Source organism: Phaethon lepturus, unplaced genomic scaffold (assembly GCF_000687285.1).
Source record: "Phaethon lepturus isolate BGI_N335 unplaced genomic scaffold, ASM68728v1 scaffold4094, whole genome shotgun sequence".
Lineage (NCBI taxonomy): Eukaryota > Metazoa > Chordata > Aves > Phaethontiformes > Phaethontidae > Phaethon > Phaethon lepturus.
In genome coordinates, this window is record NW_010532530.1 from 4,475 (window position 1) to 22,578 (window position 18,104).

At 35.4% G+C, this 18,104-nt stretch overlaps 1 protein-coding gene across 1 annotated transcript in view; it reads left to right on the forward strand.

Moving 5' to 3' along the window:
- Positions 1–13,432, forward strand: part of RPAP3 (RNA polymerase II associated protein 3) — a 15,938-nt gene extending 2,506 nt beyond the window's left edge. Inside the window, exons 4-16 of the mRNA XM_010284856.1 lie at positions 627–754; positions 1,342–1,463; positions 1,836–1,906; positions 2,192–2,323; positions 3,718–3,845; positions 5,019–5,140; positions 5,562–5,632; positions 5,781–5,897; positions 7,965–8,176; positions 9,379–9,574; positions 10,251–10,348; positions 11,732–11,832; positions 12,936–13,432. Of these exons, the coding sequence (XP_010283158.1) occupies positions 627–754; positions 1,342–1,463; positions 1,836–1,906; positions 2,192–2,323; positions 3,718–3,845; positions 5,019–5,140; positions 5,562–5,632; positions 5,781–5,897; positions 7,965–8,176; positions 9,379–9,574; positions 10,251–10,348; positions 11,732–11,832; positions 12,936–13,027 (1,590 nt within the window). The 3' untranslated portion in view covers positions 13,028–13,432. The remainder of the gene's footprint in view (positions 1–626; positions 755–1,341; positions 1,464–1,835; positions 1,907–2,191; positions 2,324–3,717; positions 3,846–5,018; positions 5,141–5,561; positions 5,633–5,780; positions 5,898–7,964; positions 8,177–9,378; positions 9,575–10,250; positions 10,349–11,731; positions 11,833–12,935) is intronic.
- The last annotated feature ends 4,672 nt before the right edge of the window (positions 13,433–18,104 follow it).

Consider the following 18,104-nt stretch of genomic DNA (forward strand, 5'->3'; position numbering starts at 1 on the left):
TATTTTCAACCAGTAAATGATTCTATGATTTGCAAAGTAGCAAGTTAGACATAGGAGCATTTGTAGTTTCTTTTAGAAGATTGTCCACTGAGACTGCACTTTGGGTGGAAGAATTGCCTGTTTGGATTTTTTTATGTCTGTTTTCCTGTCTGTTATTCCAACATACAAAATTCTCACTCCATTTCTGTTTCTTCTCATCACCAGTTGCAGCAAAGCCTATCAGACTCTGCTTAATGTGTGCTTACAATGATTAATGTATTGGTGGTTTTTTGCTTTGAGAAGTTGGATTGCTGTATTGGATTGCTGTATTAAATTGCCATTCTCTATGGCAGTTTAAGCAGCTATGTATATGCTTGTTACACATTTCTGGAAATGACTACAAATATAGAAAATCAGTGTATAATAAACCCCTCATATAGCATAAATCATGAGAAATATTTAATATAGGATATTTAGAATATTTTAGTTAAAATAAATGTTTTACAGTAAACCAGTACTTCGTGAGAGATATTAAACAAAAATATTTGAGCAATCTAAAATACCAGCTTTGATTTTTTTCATCAAAAAGTAGTAATGCATCTGTCAACATACAGTAATTTGCTAATAAGAGTTTCTTCTATTCACAGGGTAACAAATACTTTAAACAAGGGAATTTTGATGAAGCTGTAAAATGCTATACTAGAGGGATGCATTCTGATCCGTACAATCCAATATTGCCCACAAACAGAGCATCAGCTTTTTATAGAATGAAAAAGTAAGACTTGTATTGTTAAATCCTTAATATTTTCTTCTTTTGAATGCTACCTTCAGATTTTTTGTCTTGATTATATTACTTATTGTGCTGTAATACAGTCTGTGTAAGACTGCTGTTGCAACCTGCTTTGCAGTTTCAAAGTAAAATAAGAATTGCCAGGATAAGGAATCGGCTAATCTCTCTCATCATTTTTCCCTCTGCTTTCATGCTGGAAGTCCACAATCTCTGTGTTATGGTATAAGACTTAAAAAAAAAAAAAAAAGAAAAGAAAGTTCAGTATCTAATTTGCCTTTCATATTAAGTGAGCTCAATTTCTAAGACTTTAATTTGTTTTGGTGGAAGAAAGGGTATAGGAGAGTTGATTGCTCTTTCTGTTGCAGTAGAGATTGTTGACCTCTGTTTTCCTTAGCTGTTTTAATGTGTTCTGAATTGAGAGATGTTTAAACACTTGTTCTATGCCCCTTCTGAAGCATGTAAGGTCTCCACTTTAGAGAGAACCTATAAAGCTTCAGAGTAAGCTAACTTGCTGAAGCTTTGGGTTTTGTTACCTGGATGTGTCCAAACTAACTCATTCATGTTTTTGATAGGTTTTCTGTTGCAGAATCTGACTGCAATTTAGCACTTGCTTTAGATAAAAATTACACAAAGGCTTATGCCAGAAGAGGGGCTGCTCGCTTTGCTTTGAAAAATCTTCAAGGTGCTAAAGAAGGTGGGTCTTTTTAAAATTCTTCCCTTAAAATACATACAAACTGTTCATCTATCTGCTTGATTAAAACTTGTGTTATTTGCTTATTTGGTGTAGGAATTTAATTTTAATTTCCTGTAAACAAAGACATGAAATACCATATTGCATATTCTTGCAAGGTAAAATTCAAGCAGCAAGTCTAAATGATTACTGTAGGTATTAGAAGTTCTAGAACAATTCAACTTTAAATGTCTTGGAATAGTATGTTCTTTGTAGTATCTTGGGCTTCTTAGGTAACTACAAAAAAGGGTTATCTCAGAAGAATGCTCTTATTTTATACTCTGGTTACTAGCCTGTAGTTCCTACCTGAAACATTGTTTTCTGATCTTCTGATAGATTATGAAAAAGTTTTAGAGCTGGATGCAAACAACTTTGAAGCAAAAAATGAACTGAAGAAAATTGATCAGGTAATAAGATTAATAGGCCCTAACATAAATGAATATGCTCTGTTCAGTTTGTATCTGTATCAACTTGTATTTATAACAAGAAATGAATTCAGGAAAATCTCCTGTGCTTTTTCTGTCATTTGAAGTTCACTGAGGTCAAAATCTGTAATTGAGTTTCTTCTGGATTAACTAGCATGCATGCAAACATCAGTGTAATGGTGGATTAGCAGACTAAGACTGGATGTGTGCAATTCTGAAAATGTGTAAGTGGGGGAAATACTGAGGAAAAAAATTGTATCTTTGCAGGCTCTGTCATCAAAAGAAAGTTCAGAACAGAAAGAGTTTCAAGATGCGGTCAGACCAGAATTAACAGACGAAGAGAGGAAGCGCGTTGAAGACCAGCAGCTCAAGCAGAAGGCTATTACAGAAAAAGATCTGGTAAGTCACAGGTTCTGGTGGAACAGGAGAGAACTAGCAAAGTGTTGTGTTTTGCAATTGGCTATACAAATGTTAAATTAAACCTGATACCGCCTTGAACTTCATGAATACAGTGTCCTTGATACAACCTTAACTGTTTCCCATTTTGGGCTCTATGGGGAGTGAAGGGGAACAGTGAGTTCTGTCTACAGAAAAGCTACAAGGTAGCTTTTACAGACCAAATTGTATATGATAAATTTCAAATATGTAGTAAGGTAAGTAGAACTTGAACTGTATTTTACAAAGATCCCATTTCCCTAGTATGATATGCATCTTGACTCCTGCTTGTCCAAGTAGAGTTGTGGGCTATTTCTTGTGTTTTCAAACCTCTGATTACATGGTAAAAAGTAGTTATAAAAAGGACTTCAGGGAGTGCAGGCAACAACAACAATAAAAATGTTATGGTCTTGACTCACAGTTGGCTTACTGATTTCTCCCTCTCCCCAGTGTTGCAATTAAATAACATTATCAACTAAAACATAATTTTCTTTCTGTTTAACTTAGCTATTTTAGCTTCTTTAGCTATTTAACTTCTGACTTTTTGTCAATATTCAGGTTTCTTAGACTAGTTGTACAGGGTAATTATTAGTCAAAGAATGAAAGCACATGTTAAGCAGTGTAAAGCAGGTTAAGTTAAGCAGGTAAAAGGAAAAAAAGTTTGAAGAGGCCATAGAAAAGAAATTTCAGACTAGTGCCATACTTCATTGGTAGCGGAGTTGCTTCACTGTGGACCTGTCCCTGGCAACATGGCTCCCATCAAGTCTGAACTGTGGCCTTTGCTTTTTTGCCAGCGAGTAGAGTAGTAGTGGAGAAGCTAATACATGGCTTTTTATTAGTACTGAGAAGCAAAAGACGTTTGTGTCGAAGAGACTAAAATTAAGTAATGTAATTCTGTTGTATGGAGTATTAATTAGAAAATAACAGCAATATTTGGGCCCAAGTAATAATTGAGGATACAGTTTTGTAGACGTAGCAGGATAAAGATGGATTTCTGCAGTGCAGAAAGTCATCTTGAACGGGGAATTGTAAAGGTTCAGCTTCAGCTTTGTTCATCTTCTGTTTAAATTCAGGAGGTACAGGGTGGCATATCCTGCATATCAAGAGTGGAGATAACTTATAACTCTGCACTGAAACTATGCATATAGCAATGTTTTTTAATCCTTGAACTACTAGAAAAAATTAAGGTATTTTTTGTGGTCTGCCTCCAAGCTTAGATATGAAGAAATACGCCATAAATGTCTGCCCTGATGTGGGTGTTCTTTGTGATCCATCTTCTTGATATTGTGATCCTATCTACTAAAGAAAAGCTCTTTGCACTAGATCTTTCTCAGTACTTTTTTTCTAACCTATTACAGGGTAATGGTTATTTCAAGGAAGGAAAGTATGAAGCTGCTATAGAATGTTATACCCGTGGTATAGCAGCAGATGGCACGAATGCGCTTCTGCCAGCTAACAGAGCCATGGCCTACCTAAAGATTGATAAGTAAGTAGGGTTGCATATGCTATACTGTTTCTTTCTTTGTTGTGAACTAGACAGAAGAATGATCCAGTAGATTTTTTACTCGAGTTTTGTTACTGTCACTCCTAATTCTTTTTAGAATTCAGTATAGAATAAATCATATTGAAAACAGTAAGGGAGAGAGAGCAACTCAATATGTGTGATCTTACAATGCATTTCATAGGAAAGAAGTTCTGAGGGAATAAAATACCATCAGTATGAAATTGAGTTTCTAAAGTTTGATTTTCATTTTTATGTGTGTAAAATTCTAGATATTCACCTTTCTCAAAGAACCCACCCAAAGTTTTATGTCGCTTTTGACTATAACACCCAGTCAGCTACCTGATACTGCACTGTAAAAAGAAGTGGATTATAACTTCTGACTTCAAAGGGAACAGATAGGACCTTTGTCTGGAAATTGTAATCTTTTAAAATGTTTTTCTGTAACTCCAATAATGGAGACCTGTGTAGTTTATTTTTAATTAAGCTTTATTCAGATAATCCAGTAACAGTAGGAAATGCATGCTTTCTACCGTTGAAGGAAAAGAGGAATGAATGAAAATACTTTAATATGCACATAGTTGAATCATGATCTAATATAACTAAATATAACTGAGATGAGGAATTTTGATGTTACAATGAAGCAAATCAATGCAAGGATATGCTGACATCTCATTCTGAAATACTTAAGGACAAGTAACAGAAATTCAGATGTAGAGAAATTTATTCTCATATATGCTTTCTTCTCCTTTCTTGTTTTTTTGTCTGTAATGGTGTTTCTGATTTTCAGAAGTATAAAGCTGTGATGCTGACTTTGATTTTAAGGCTATTTTATGTTTAAAGTGGACTCTGCTCTGACAGACTTCAAGCATTTATTTTTACAGAGGAAGTGAATTTTTCTGTGATGATAAAAAGAGAGTCAGCAGTGTCATGAGATACCAAAAGATTTGGCTGAATTTTGAAGGTGCTGAGAAACCGTGTTTTATATATTTACTTTTACTTTACATTTTAGCCCAGTAGTGTGCATTTATATATATACATGTATATATGGTAATTAAGACCTGTCTTCATATTTTAATTGTTTTGGCTAGCTCTGTCTCTTCAGTTGAAACTGCCTCTTGAAACTGATTATTAATTTTGTACTACTCTTTTGCTGAGATATGAAGAGGCAGAAAACGACTGTACACAAGCTCTGCTCTTAGATGCCTCCTATTCTAAAGCCTTTGCCAGAAGAGGAGCTGCCAGAGTTGCTCTTGGAAAGCTAAAAGAAGCTGTGCAAGGTATGACTTTGAATTAGCCCAAATGTGATAGATAAGAGATGAGTATAAGGACATCCTGATTTTTTTAATCTTCTAATAGCAATTATATCAATTGCTGACTAATTGAGGTTATCATTGCAAAAATTAAGAATGATGACGTTTTGTTGTGTTTCATTGAATATGTATAAAACCTTTTGTGTTGGTATTCACATGATTGGAATACAGTTTTATGTGAAATTACAACTATTGTTGCTTATGATAAGTAGTAAGAAATAGTTGAAAAATGTGTTTAAAAACTAGGTCATGATGCAAACATTAGGATGGCTTACCCTGCCTTTAATTATTTTAGAGCTATGAAAGGAAAATAGAAAGTTTAAAAATTTGCCAGGAGTACTTTGTAAATTGAAATGTGTACAGTTTTCATGTGTTGTTTTTCACGCAGATTTTGAAGCTGTTCTGAAACTGGAACCTGGAAATAAACAAGCAATAAATGAACTCACTAAAATAAGGAATGTATGTATACTTCTGTTTGGGGGGGGGGGCACTTTTTTTGTAAGCCTATAGTAATAGAATGTTTTTATTCTTTATTACATAATTTTTAACATACTTTGTAATTATTCCTCAAACGTTTGATATTTTGGACAATTTACCATTTTTTCAGGAATTAGCTGAGAAAGAACGGTGGACTCATCAAGAATATCCTGCAGTATTGATAAAAGAAACGGAAATAAAAAATATAGTTAAAGTGATTGATAATCCATTACACCTGAAATCAACAGTAAGTTGTTTTGTTTTGTGAGTTGCTTTCTGTAATGATGAGAGAAGTAGAGCTTAAAGTTAAAATCCATTTTTTGCTTTTTTATGTAGACTAACTCTTGATAGACACATTTCACCTGTGGAAAGCCCAAAACTTACTGATTTACTCTCTTGATATTTTTCAAGAACATAAATTCAGCATTTCCATGTGTGTGTAACTGTAGCGGCGGTGTAAGCATTCAGCCTACAGTACCACACTCAGGAAACATGGTGAATGTGTATATTTATAATATGAAATAGGGCGGCAACCCCAGAACCCTATCCTGGGTCCATAGCTAACATGGCAGTTGAAAGTAAAGGGAAAGCAGTTGAGCCTTCTTGTTTGACTGCAGACTTGAGTAAGCTCTGAGTAAACTTCCCTTCTTTTCATCTGCTGTTTGCAGTTTCTGTAGCAGCTGTATTAGTAACAAGACATGTTGCCTACCCATGTCATATGCCAGTGTCACCTAGGGCTACTGCAAGAGCCTTGAGCCTTCATTTTCATCCACATAAACTGTGGAACAACTGGGTATTCATTTTCAAGAAGCAATATTTTTGGACTATGAATTATCAGTGGCTATAGTCAGATTAATGAGTTACATACAGCAAAATATGATAATGCAGATAGTAGCATCAGCTTTTGTTATGTATTAGGCTTCCCCTTTTAGTATGTTTAATCTTTACACATTCAGCAGTGAGTTCTGTAAATACAAAGTGTGGTCACACTTTGTATGGAGTACCGTAGTGTTCTGTTCTTGATGATTTCAAAATGTTTGTTTACCTCCATTAAATGGATAGTTTTAGTATAAAATGTGTGATTATTTTGATACTTCTGGGGGGTGTACAGGGAGGGGCAGGGAGTATTATGCATTCTCTGTAACCAGATACAATATTTCTCAAAACCCAAATGAATTCGTTGTGCAGTAGCTGAAATATTTTAGACAATTACATTCAGTTTTCAGTTTGGCTGCTAAATTAAGTGGAGATACCAGGCTGGTTGTTTTTTCCTTATTACTCTGTCACGGTATAACAAGTATAGATAAAGCATTTGTGCTTTTAATACTGCCCAAGGATTGCAAAGAGAACTGTAATTTTGTTTAATATCCACCAGGCAGCTTCCCAGTCTTAGCACATTGATGAGATGGTATATTGTCAAAGCAAACCATATATTGTATGTCCAGCAAGACAGGGGTTTTTTTTGCATGATATAAAGCAGTTTGCAAACTGCTGTGAAAACTTGTGATGGGATTGTGTTAGAGTTGGATAGAGAAATCTGCCGTTTCTAGCAGTCTAAATTGTTGAGTATGTTTAATCGTGTGTATTTGCATCTGTATTTCTAGAGCAATATACACTATGTTCATGTTCAGGAAATTAAATTCCAAAGTAAAAGGCGATGATTTTTTTTTTTTTCCCCTCCCCCCTGCACCCTCCCTAATAGTGATTCCTTGTAAGACCTGAGAAGGTGGTGCTAGGTGATGGTCAAAAATAATGGTGATCATGCAAAGATTAAACAAGCTGAAGCAATTTTAGTTAGTGTGTCCTCTACTGGTGGAATTAATTATCTTATGATGTATGTAACTTGGTCAACCAGCAGGGATGAGTTACAGTTATTTATCATCTCAAAATTTTAAGTTGAGGGTCAAGGCCTATGTTGCTGGATACTTATTGTTTAGCTAAATTACAAAGCTTGAGCGCGTCATTGGTCAAAATATATGGTAGTCCTTTCCCATTCAACCTTGTGGGGTGGGGGGGCTAATTTTTTTTTAATTACTGGGGAAACAGAATGCAGATTCTGAGATCCTCTGGAGTAAGGATACACTGGTTTATGAGGGTAAAGCAATAAAATGATGATATAAGGATTGCCATAGAATGTCATGAAGTTCCCTTTTTTGCCATTTATCTTTATTGAAAGTATCTTCCATGTGCGCCACTACAGATGAAACTAGTTATGGTGAGATTATTTTAAATTAAACACAGCTGTTTATCTGGGGCATGTATATACACTGATGTTGAGGCTACACATGTGACCTGAGGTATGTGTTCTGTTCAGAAGCCTTTGCGAAGAATAGCCATTGAAGAGATTGATGATGACACACCAGACAGTGATTTTCCCAGCACTACTTCCTTAGTCAATAACTGGAGGAATTCAATGAGTGTTGAAACAACAGAGAATCTAGATCAGGATGATCAGTTGACTACAATGGACATTCCAAAAGCAAAGCACTTGAAAATAGAAGAAATCAGTGATACGTCACCATTACAGTAAGTATAAAAATTCTGATCCCCTTTTTAAAAGATAAATGTTGTTGAAATGTAATCTTCATTTTCAGATTTCTACATGTGATGATGTATCGAACATATTTTGGAGAATTTGAATTAAAAAGAAAATACTGAAAGAAACTGCAGTTCTTATATGTTTGCCTCTTTGATCATGCAGTGGTTGAGACAAGTATGATTTATTTAGTGTCACTTGGAAAACTAGTCTTGTGCTTACATTTCAAATATAAAGAAATTCATACTATTTTCCTGTATGCCATACTCTCTTCCATGTGCACTTCATCTTCCTTGGCTGTGATTTTTATTTGTAATGTTTTAGAGCAGATTTTGAGCAGAGTTCAAACACACACTTGTGTGAAAGAAAGGAAGCAGATAAGAGTTTCACCATTCTTTCCCCTGCTGATCAGGCATCCGATAACTTCAGGCTTGCTCAAAGTTCCCAAGTTCCACTATGTTAGCTAGGCAAACTCAAGCCTGACTGGCTGAAACAAGGTTGAAGTATAGAAACCACTATCCGAACTTTATCCCTGATGAGTTTTGGAACTCTGCGTGTTGTCTGCTGCATTGGCATCACCTCATTCTGTTAATAGTAAATACTTTCTATGGAATTCTAATTGAAGAATTTCTATGAGAAACACCCTTCGCACCCACCTTTTCCAGCTAAATTAGATCAATTTTCTGTAAAGTGTTGAAGAAAAAGTATATTTCTTAGACATTTTATAACTTCCAAAAAAATAAGTGGACTTAACTGACAAATTATAGGACAAAAAATAGCTCCACTGCAATCAGTGTTGAAAATGGTTTGTTCATTTGACATGGTTATTGTTTTGCATCGTGACATTGCAGAACATGTAATGTTTTTTTTGCAGCTGTGTATGGTACCATACAATCTGTATATACCATACCAAATCTGTACCATAAAATGCAGTTATTTCCAGAAACAAAGGGGAGAAAGGCTGAGTATATTTGTAAGTATTTGCAGATGTGTTTTTTTAGTAAAGATGAATCAAGTATAAAGCTTCCATAATTTGAAAGGTTTTTTTAGATACCTGCTTAAACTAAAATACGTTATTTTTTAAAATTTTGACAATATTTTAGCCTTTAATGAAATGAAAGATCTCCAGTTAGGTCTCAGTGTAGTCTCCTTAAAAGTTGTCTTGGTTATGTGTTTCAAAATCTCTCTGCAGGCTTCCTGCTACTGTGCAAGGAATTTCATCGATGTTGCATCCATCCTCCCCTGTGAACAAACAGAGAGAAAAAGAAATCAAAAGGTCATTTAGATGTGCTTCTGCAGTCCCTGCCATTCCTGCAAATTCTTTCCAGCTTGAGTCTGACTTCAGGAAGTTGAAAGAGTGCCCGGAAAATATGTACTTGTACCTGAAGGTATGAAATGTAGTATTGATTGACAGTGCTTGGACAGTTTCTTCAACTGACATTGAAGAAATAACGCAAACTTAGGTGGAAAGGATAGCTATGTTTAGAGTGTCTTAACAGCGTGAAGACAGTACCTTTCTTTAATTGTCTTCACATAATATTAAGTAGTTTGATTCACATTTGAGTATTTCTCCTCTTGTGCCTGGCTTTGTACTCAAGGCAAGGTGAGTGAAGTATTGGCATAACCCATCTCTTCTTTCAAACATAGGCTCTGATTCTGTAAAGACTTAAATACATTAGTGACCATGTTAAATTCTAATTTTTCAAATGAATGCTTCTAGAGTAATTAGACATAGCAACATTCTTATCTCTTTAAACTGAAAAATGCTTGAAACACACCAATCTACTTAATGTGTAGCTTTGCTTATATATATTTTGCAAAAAATTGCTTAGAATCCTTTTAAAAGAAGCTAACAATCATCATCACAAAAAAAAAAAAAAAAACAAAACAAAAAAAACCAAAATTAATGTTCAATGTCAAGTAGTGCAAATGATTTGTTTTTCTTTATTTTGCTTTCATGCACTTCAGCATTGTCCAGGACATCCTAAAAACTCATTTATAATTCTTGTGACTCGACTGTATTTTTTTGCCCAAAAATAACACTTTTTTTTAATTTTTCCAAAGCAAATAGAGCCTTCGCTTTATCCAAAACTGTTCCAGAAATCCTTAGATCCAGACTTATTTAATCAGATACTGAAAATTCTACATGATTTCTACATTGAGTAAGTTTAACTCCTCCTTTGTTTTACACTGCTTATTTCTATTCTGTTTTTTGTTTTTTCCTTACACACACCACCCCTCCCAGCCCTACCGTTTGGCTTACAAAATTATTTCCAGCATGCATCATTACATGAGCATGATGTAATAATTGGAATGATTCAATTGTTCCATCTTAAGAAATTAAACAGATCTTGAAAAATCAGATAGAAAAGAGGTAAAGAAATAAATAGCTTTTACTGTATGTTGTTGAATTCAGTTCTGCTAAATAGCATTGGAAACTGAATATTAGACTGTATGAAATAATTTTGGTTCATATTACTGTGTAAGTTCTGTTGTCACATATAATTGCACAGTGTTAGCTTTTTGTATTAAGTTTCTAAAGCTGAGAAATACAGAGGATTTCATTTTTGTGCAAGGCTTATTGTGACGCATTGCAACTTCTAATTACCTGCTAGCATTTTACAGTATCCTGTAGTAAACGTGTATTGGAGGCAGAAGTTCTGGAAAGACAGGATCTGACAATTTTGAAAGTTCTATCTGTGCTACTATTTGAGTCTTAAAGTTAATTTTTCCTGTCAGAGGCAGTGTACCATTTCTTCTGAATTACTCTGTCTGAGAGCACACACTCAGAATGTTTTCAGGTTGTTGTTTTATGGAGAAAAGCAAATGTGAATCAATGTTGGCCTTTCCCTCAGTTTCTTTAAAAGTAAATATCCATCATGTGGGTGAAACATGACATCTTAAGAGATATGGTCCTACATTTGGTGGTATGACATAAAAAGACTAGGAAGTTGAAATTGTTTGCAGTAAGGTAAAAGACATTTCTTCCAGAAGGAGACAGGACAAGTTATAAAAGAAAAAATACTATTTGTTGTTAGTATTTGTAACAAAGACAGTGCCTGTTTACTATTGGCGAGAAGAATGTAAAATGAACACAATCCATGAATTTTCTGTATGGGTAGAAATTATGGCAACTTTAATGTGGTACTTTTTGCTGACCTTCCTATGATGACAGGTGCTACTTCCCCTCACCCCAATATGCATAAAAATGGTGACATTATGGCAAGGTGTAAGCATTAAATCATGTAATAGCTATTCTGTACATGAACAGCAGTCAGTTTGCATCAGTCTAGCTTTTATATTTCTTCACTTTTGCTCTGTATGAGAGTAATACTTGCATAAAGATTTCTGAATGTTGACTTTTGGCTTCGTGAGTGGAGGAATGAACAGGAAAGATGAGGAAGGCAGGAAATATGAGAGAGACAGAGAAGGGAATTCCATTGGTCCTTTAATTTCTTGTTCCTGATGTCTTTAATATTGCTTGCGGTTACTGAATTTTTCTAATCAACAGTAGTTATTTTTATATTTCTAATAATCTTCTTCAGGAAAGAGGAGCCATCGCTCATCCTTGAAATCCTCCAGAGGCTGTCTGAATTAAAAAGATTTGATATGGCAGTAATGTTTATGTCGGGCTCAGAGAAAAAAAGTAAGTAATTCAGAAGTGTCTTTTTAAACTTCATTTGTGAAACTGTAGAATAAAATTTAGTGCTGTTCTTGTTGTTTATTCTATGTAATAATCAGTTAAGATTAATTAGTTTTCTAGCTTTTTGATTGAAGTTAGTATGAATGTAATGTAATTTTTCTTTATCATTTTATTCCTTATTGATTGTTAAGACTTGAAAACTACAGCTAAATCTTCTTGTTTTTATCAGAAATACCACTGCATTTTAGTCTAAAGTAAACTTCGCTAGCATTTCAGTTTGTAGCTGGGTACATTGGAAATTTATGAATTTGTATGAAATCTTGTATCTGAGAAAAAGGTACCCAAATACACAGTGCCCACAGTTTATGACCATTTCTTGGCAATCCTGACTTCACTGTTGGCAAAAAGAACGCAAACATCTCTAAACCACTCAGCCAGGTCATCTGTCCCGTTCTTGAGGCATCACTTAAATTAGTTTGCAATTCAAGCTGACATTGGCTTGAGTTCATGATTTATAAAAGTGGTTTTTGTCTCAAACATTTTCTTTATTTAGCACACCAGACAGACTATGTACGTTTACAAGACATTTACAAGCAAAACATTTCTCTGGGACCAAGTAATGTCAAATTTACTATCTACAGCTGAGTTTCACTAATAACCATTGTACTTGCAAATTTTTGATATGTGAATCTCCTCAAAATAAAATTACTTGTTTGATTTACTGAAGTGCTAGTAAATTCCTCTTATGAATTGCATTCATGCCTTTAACCTGATGTAAGCTTTATCTGCCATCTGGCATTAACTTTTATCTTCTGCATTTAATGACATAGTACCAAGATAGTAAATAAAATAAAAGCTGTCTGTTTATGTTGTCAGGATTATATACCTGTTTAAGGAAATGCTGTTAGGCAGCTCATGGGCATCAAAAAGAAGTGAGAGCTTCCCTTTTCTACTTTTTTTTTCATCCTCTTAGTAGTTCTAAAAATGTAGGCATATTTCAGCTATATAATCCAACCCTTACTCTTACTGGGGAAAGAATTGGACTAATTTACCTTCAGAGTATAAATCACAAAAATAACAGTTTATATTGGGATTTTCTTTTACAGTTACACAGGTATTGTTCAATCATGTGAACCACATGGGATTGAAAGGTACTTCTGTTGAAGAATTGGAGAAGAAGTATGGCATTTTCTCTTAGTGAGATGACTGACATGTAGATTTCTGTTTCCGCACTTCTTTCATGTGGAAATCAGCTGAAGAAGCCTATGAAGACTGGAATTTTGTTGCTTTTATATAAGTAATGAAACCCTTAAACTTGGTTTAGCCAAATGGCAAGTGCCTGAAGAGATAATTATCTAGTTCTGCAGGTACATTTGCTTTCCAGCACCTGAAGCATACAGACCTACATTGTCTTCAGTGGAATCTGTTTGCCTGAAAAACAACTGGGCAGATTGGCATTCAGGATTTGGACTGTAGATACAGATCTTTATTAAAAGGAAAAAAGTATTTATAAACATGTCTTTGGTAAGAATCAGGTGGTGTATATTACAAATGTGCATGTTTTTTATTTTAGAAAATAAACTGAATGTTGCATTGAAGATACTACATTTTTAAGGAATTTTTTTTTTTTATTAGGTTGCCTAAATCATTCTTCTCTAAGGATATACCACATGAGAACATGTAATCTGCAAAGTGAACCTGAGGTATAATGGCCAGAAAATTCCAGAATTCTTTTACTTGAGTTTGCCCAAAAACTGAGTTTTAGCATTGGCAGCTGAGATATTCCTGTGAACGTCAGCTGTAATTGCAGAATAGAAGGAAGCCAAATACTCTAGAATTAAACTAAAAGTATAGGCTAAAACACTTTTTGTTGTCTTTGGAGAGTACTTTTAAAATAATCTCATTAAACTTACCCTTTGGGTCAGTTGTTCCTAACCAGATAAAGTCCTTAAGAGGCCTTAGGAAGCTAAGTAGAATACCTTTCCAGTATAAAGATGACATCGGCATGAAATCACCTGAAATTCTTAGATGAGATAAGAAATAACATTAGGCATAATAAAGTGTTCATACTGTTACCATGACCAAAGAAGGAAATAACAGGACTTGTCAAGCATACTGTAAGATTTAACTGTAGTATCCCAAGTACTGGTGTCTAAAAATTTGCCTGTTTCTCTAGCCTTGACCACTATCTCTTTCATCTTGCTGATACTAATACTCTGTCAAGTTTGCTTTCATCCTGACTCAGCCCTTTTGCTTTATTGACGCTTCTCTGACTGTGGAACCTTTCTGATGTTAGTGCTTTTGTTTTGGTAGTTGTGTTCTTTTTCAGAGGAATGATTAAACAGCTATAGCATTCAAAAAGACTTCAAACTTCCAAGATGGATTAATAGGAAAAGGTATAAATGTTATCTTCTGTGTAGTCAGTATTAGAAAACTAATTTTAAAACATTTGCAGCTGTGTAATGTCCTAGTTCAGATATAATCTGGTTTAAAAAAAAAAAAACTCACTCAGCTATATCCCTGGGCTGGGTAGCAAGTGACATGAATGGAGCACTAGGTCCCTAAGGTAGCGTCCAATTAGCCCTGGAACTGAGCTCTGGGAGAACAGCCGGTGTTACAGGGGAAATGGAAGAGCCTTTACATAACACTGCTTGCAGCTTACCTACAATATTAACTGCTATTACTAGGTGTGTCCCAAGTTACTTGATAACTGGCTATTTCTTCCCCTTGTTTTAAAGCACTTCTTATAACGTATCAAGGATACTGCTGTAACTAACGGAAGCTGGAGGGGACTGGTCACGAAAGTCATTTTATACACCTTTCATGCAGCGTGCCTTTTTGTGGGCTGTTACAAGTTGTTCAGTGTAGAGCGGGGTGCATGCCTGACTGGGTTATGCTAACAGAGCATAACCCTCTCAGAAGCTGCTTCATGAAGGCTGTTGGATGAAAACAGATGATTGTAATATGGATCCTATGGATTTTTACTGTCAGTTAAAAGCAAGATGACAGCAGAAAGCTTTGAAAACTGTAGGCCAGGAGTCACCTATAACTCCACAGCATTCAGTCTGCTATGCTTTTAATGAGAATAAGCTGCTATATTTGGTTTCTGATCCCACTGCTGCTTTTATGGATATTTCTGTTCAGTATTTGTATGAGGTAAGGAGGGCTGATTGAAAGGAAGCTCTTCAAGCATGTAGAATTTGGTGGTGTGGATGGGTGAACCTGATTCATGTTGCTACTGAACTTAGGCCACCAAGGTTTATCTTGCAAGTGGTATGCTACTGTAGCCTTTTGCTTGTGTTTCTAAATACTACAGTTGATGCTGGCTTGCTAAGTGCCTGAGGTTACTTTTCAGTGCATAGGAAACAGTGCAAGATGGAGAGCAGAATGCAGGCATTCAAGGCGCTGCTAGCTTCACTTGCTCCAGGAGATGGCAGTGTTTTTCCCTTCTAAATTTAACGTTAAGGATTGCCAAATCTCTGAATTGAAGAGTTTATTAAAACATGAACAAGATTCATAAGATCTGAAATAAATCAAGAATTCCTTCGGGGGGGGAAAGGGGATTTTGGTTTGTGGGTTTTTGTTTTTTATTTTTAATCCAACACCCTCTCAATGGTTATATCCTTATTGTGTCAGGGGAAAAAAAGTCTAAGGTAAATACTGTGAGGCAATTAAACTGTGGAGCCCTTTGCTATGCTGTGGTATTCAAGGTGTCAAAAATCTGAGGTCATATTTGCTGCAGTGACTGATTCAGGTTTGAGTTTTGAATGATTCCTTTACTTATCGGTATTAAATGTTGTATTTTTCTGGACAACTTTTTAACTTGTCAAGGTAATTTTTAAATTTGAGTATTGTCCTTCAGTAGATCTGGGAGACATTCAAACTCTGTATTGTCTATTGATTTTATCATCTAGATTGTTACAATACCGATGGAACTGATCCTAGGACATACTTCGATAGAACATCCTTACAGTTTTCTGTTTTGACAGTAGACCATGATGATTATTTTTTTCCTTTCTGATAACTCTAGCCAGCTCTGTATTCATACAGTAATAGTTTCATCTGAGCTATGTTTGTCTTGCTTATAAGAATGTTCTGTGATAGTCAGATGTCAAGGTAAAGATACTTCACCTACTGCTTTTTCATTACACTACCATGGAAGAAAGAATTTTAACATAACTTGTTTTTGGCCAACTTGTGTCAGTTACTGTGGAAAGCATAAATGAGCACAGTTTGAGTACTTGTTCCAGAATATTTTTTAGAATTAAAAATTAATGATCTTGACTCTAGTCAAGAAGTTTTTGCTGCTTCTCTTCTTACCTGTCTTTCTGTTTATAAATAGTCATTTTACCTTGCCAGTTCTCAAATATAACTACTACTACTGTTTTTGAGGCTAGTTTTTTTAGCATTGTATTAATATAAGATTAACATATCTTATAGAGAAGTCTTCGGGGCCCGGAGAGCCTGTGAATACTGAACTTCAGGAAACTTACGTTCTAACCCACTCTTTTCTTTTACTAGACAGAGATCTTTCTTTGTCAATAGTTACTTGCAGTTGCCATCACTAGGGAATACTGAAGTGAAAAGAGCCATCGAACAGTTTATTCTGATGTCATCAGCTGTCGGTTGTGTTTCTTCCATCTTGCATAACTAACACTTCCCTTGTTTTTTTTCTTTTAGTGCAGGTACACTTACAGAGAAATCTCTTCTTACTCTTGTCTGCAGCTTCGTTTTTCTCTTTTGGTTCTGATATGGTCCCTGTGTTCTCATGTTGCTCCTACTTAATAATTCTTAAATAATCTGTCCTTGTTTCTGTTACGCTTTTCTGTTCTGAGATTGTTGAAGAGCTCTTTGTTGGTCAGGTTGGTCCCTTTTCACATTTGCTATCCTTTCTTTCCATTGGCATAATATGAGCTTGCTATCTTGATATCATTTATTTGGGAACTGCCAGGTCTCCTATACCCTTTTTCACCCTTAGATTTTCCTCCCATGAAACCTTACTGAGCGGTGTTAGAACAGAGGAAGAAGCAGAGAGAAAAATAAGTGCATGAAGCTTTCGAAGTTGCATTTAGGTGGTATGATGTCTAGACAGCTTGAGCTTGCTCTGCTGTCAGTATTAAAAACTAAGAATTTGAGGCATTAAATATTTCTCTCCTCTTTTCTCTCTTCCACCTATGTCCTGTCTGATGGTAACTGTAAATCAAAAGGCTCTCTCTGCCAGTCTTCTGCAACTATGTTTTGTTTTCTTTCAGTAAATTAGTGCTTTTCTAGGAATAGCAAGAAAGGCCTTAATAAAAGCATAGGGCTGCACAATTGTTGACTCTTACCTGGGGAAAAGTGAGATTCACCCTGTAGCTTTACTTTCATAGCAGCTGTCAATCACACTATGTTTTCCTTTCTTGGGTCTTACAGAGCCCGTTGTGCTCTGGGCTGCATTGTATCATTGCTGCCTTTGCATGATGCTTTAGTAACTTCCTTAAGGGGTATTTCTAAGGGTTGTGTTATTCAGAGGACAAAATTACCCTGCAAAATCCTTTGTTATAGATTATCATTGAGAGAGCAGGAAACTAGCTTGACCTGTCAGGAACACATTCTAAGTTTGAATCTAGTCTTCACTTAATATTGACAGGTGCAGGTCTGCCAAATGACCTGCAACTGTATTAGTGATTAATCTGATCTTACCTGCTTTGCTGGTTAGGCTTAGGGGAAAATATAACTTTTGGAATAAAAGGTGAAATTCTATTTTTCACTGTTGTCACATCTCTCAGTATGAAGTTCAGCCTGATTGCAGCAGTGAAGTTGTGTGGGTTTTATGCCTCTGTCTGTTCCTTTTTCTTTGTACTATTTCACACGAACTGTTTGTATCGGATCTTTCTCATTACATCTGTCACCATGTGCTGATTCCCCCTCTCTGAATTCATTCTTGCTTTTCACTGTGCCCTTTCTGATTTCCATCAGGTTGAAAACAGTGTATTCTCTACTGCCTTCCCTCTCCTGTCATTATTTGCAAGCAGCCGAGAGTCTATAAGTGTCATATGAAGGCTCCCTTTAGTTTTCTAAAAATGTCTGCTCAAGGCTCTTTGTTTCTGAAACCTCCTTCCAACACCTCTGTTTCTTCAGGCTCCATTTTGTAGGATTATTCCACTTGAATGTCTGGCTTTGTAAACTGAAGCAAGTACAGCATAGAAACCAAGGGAATTCCTTTTTTTTTTTCCCCCTTTTTTTTTTCTCCTTGCTTCCTATTCAAGTGGTTGCTGAGTTCAGTTGTGGTTGAA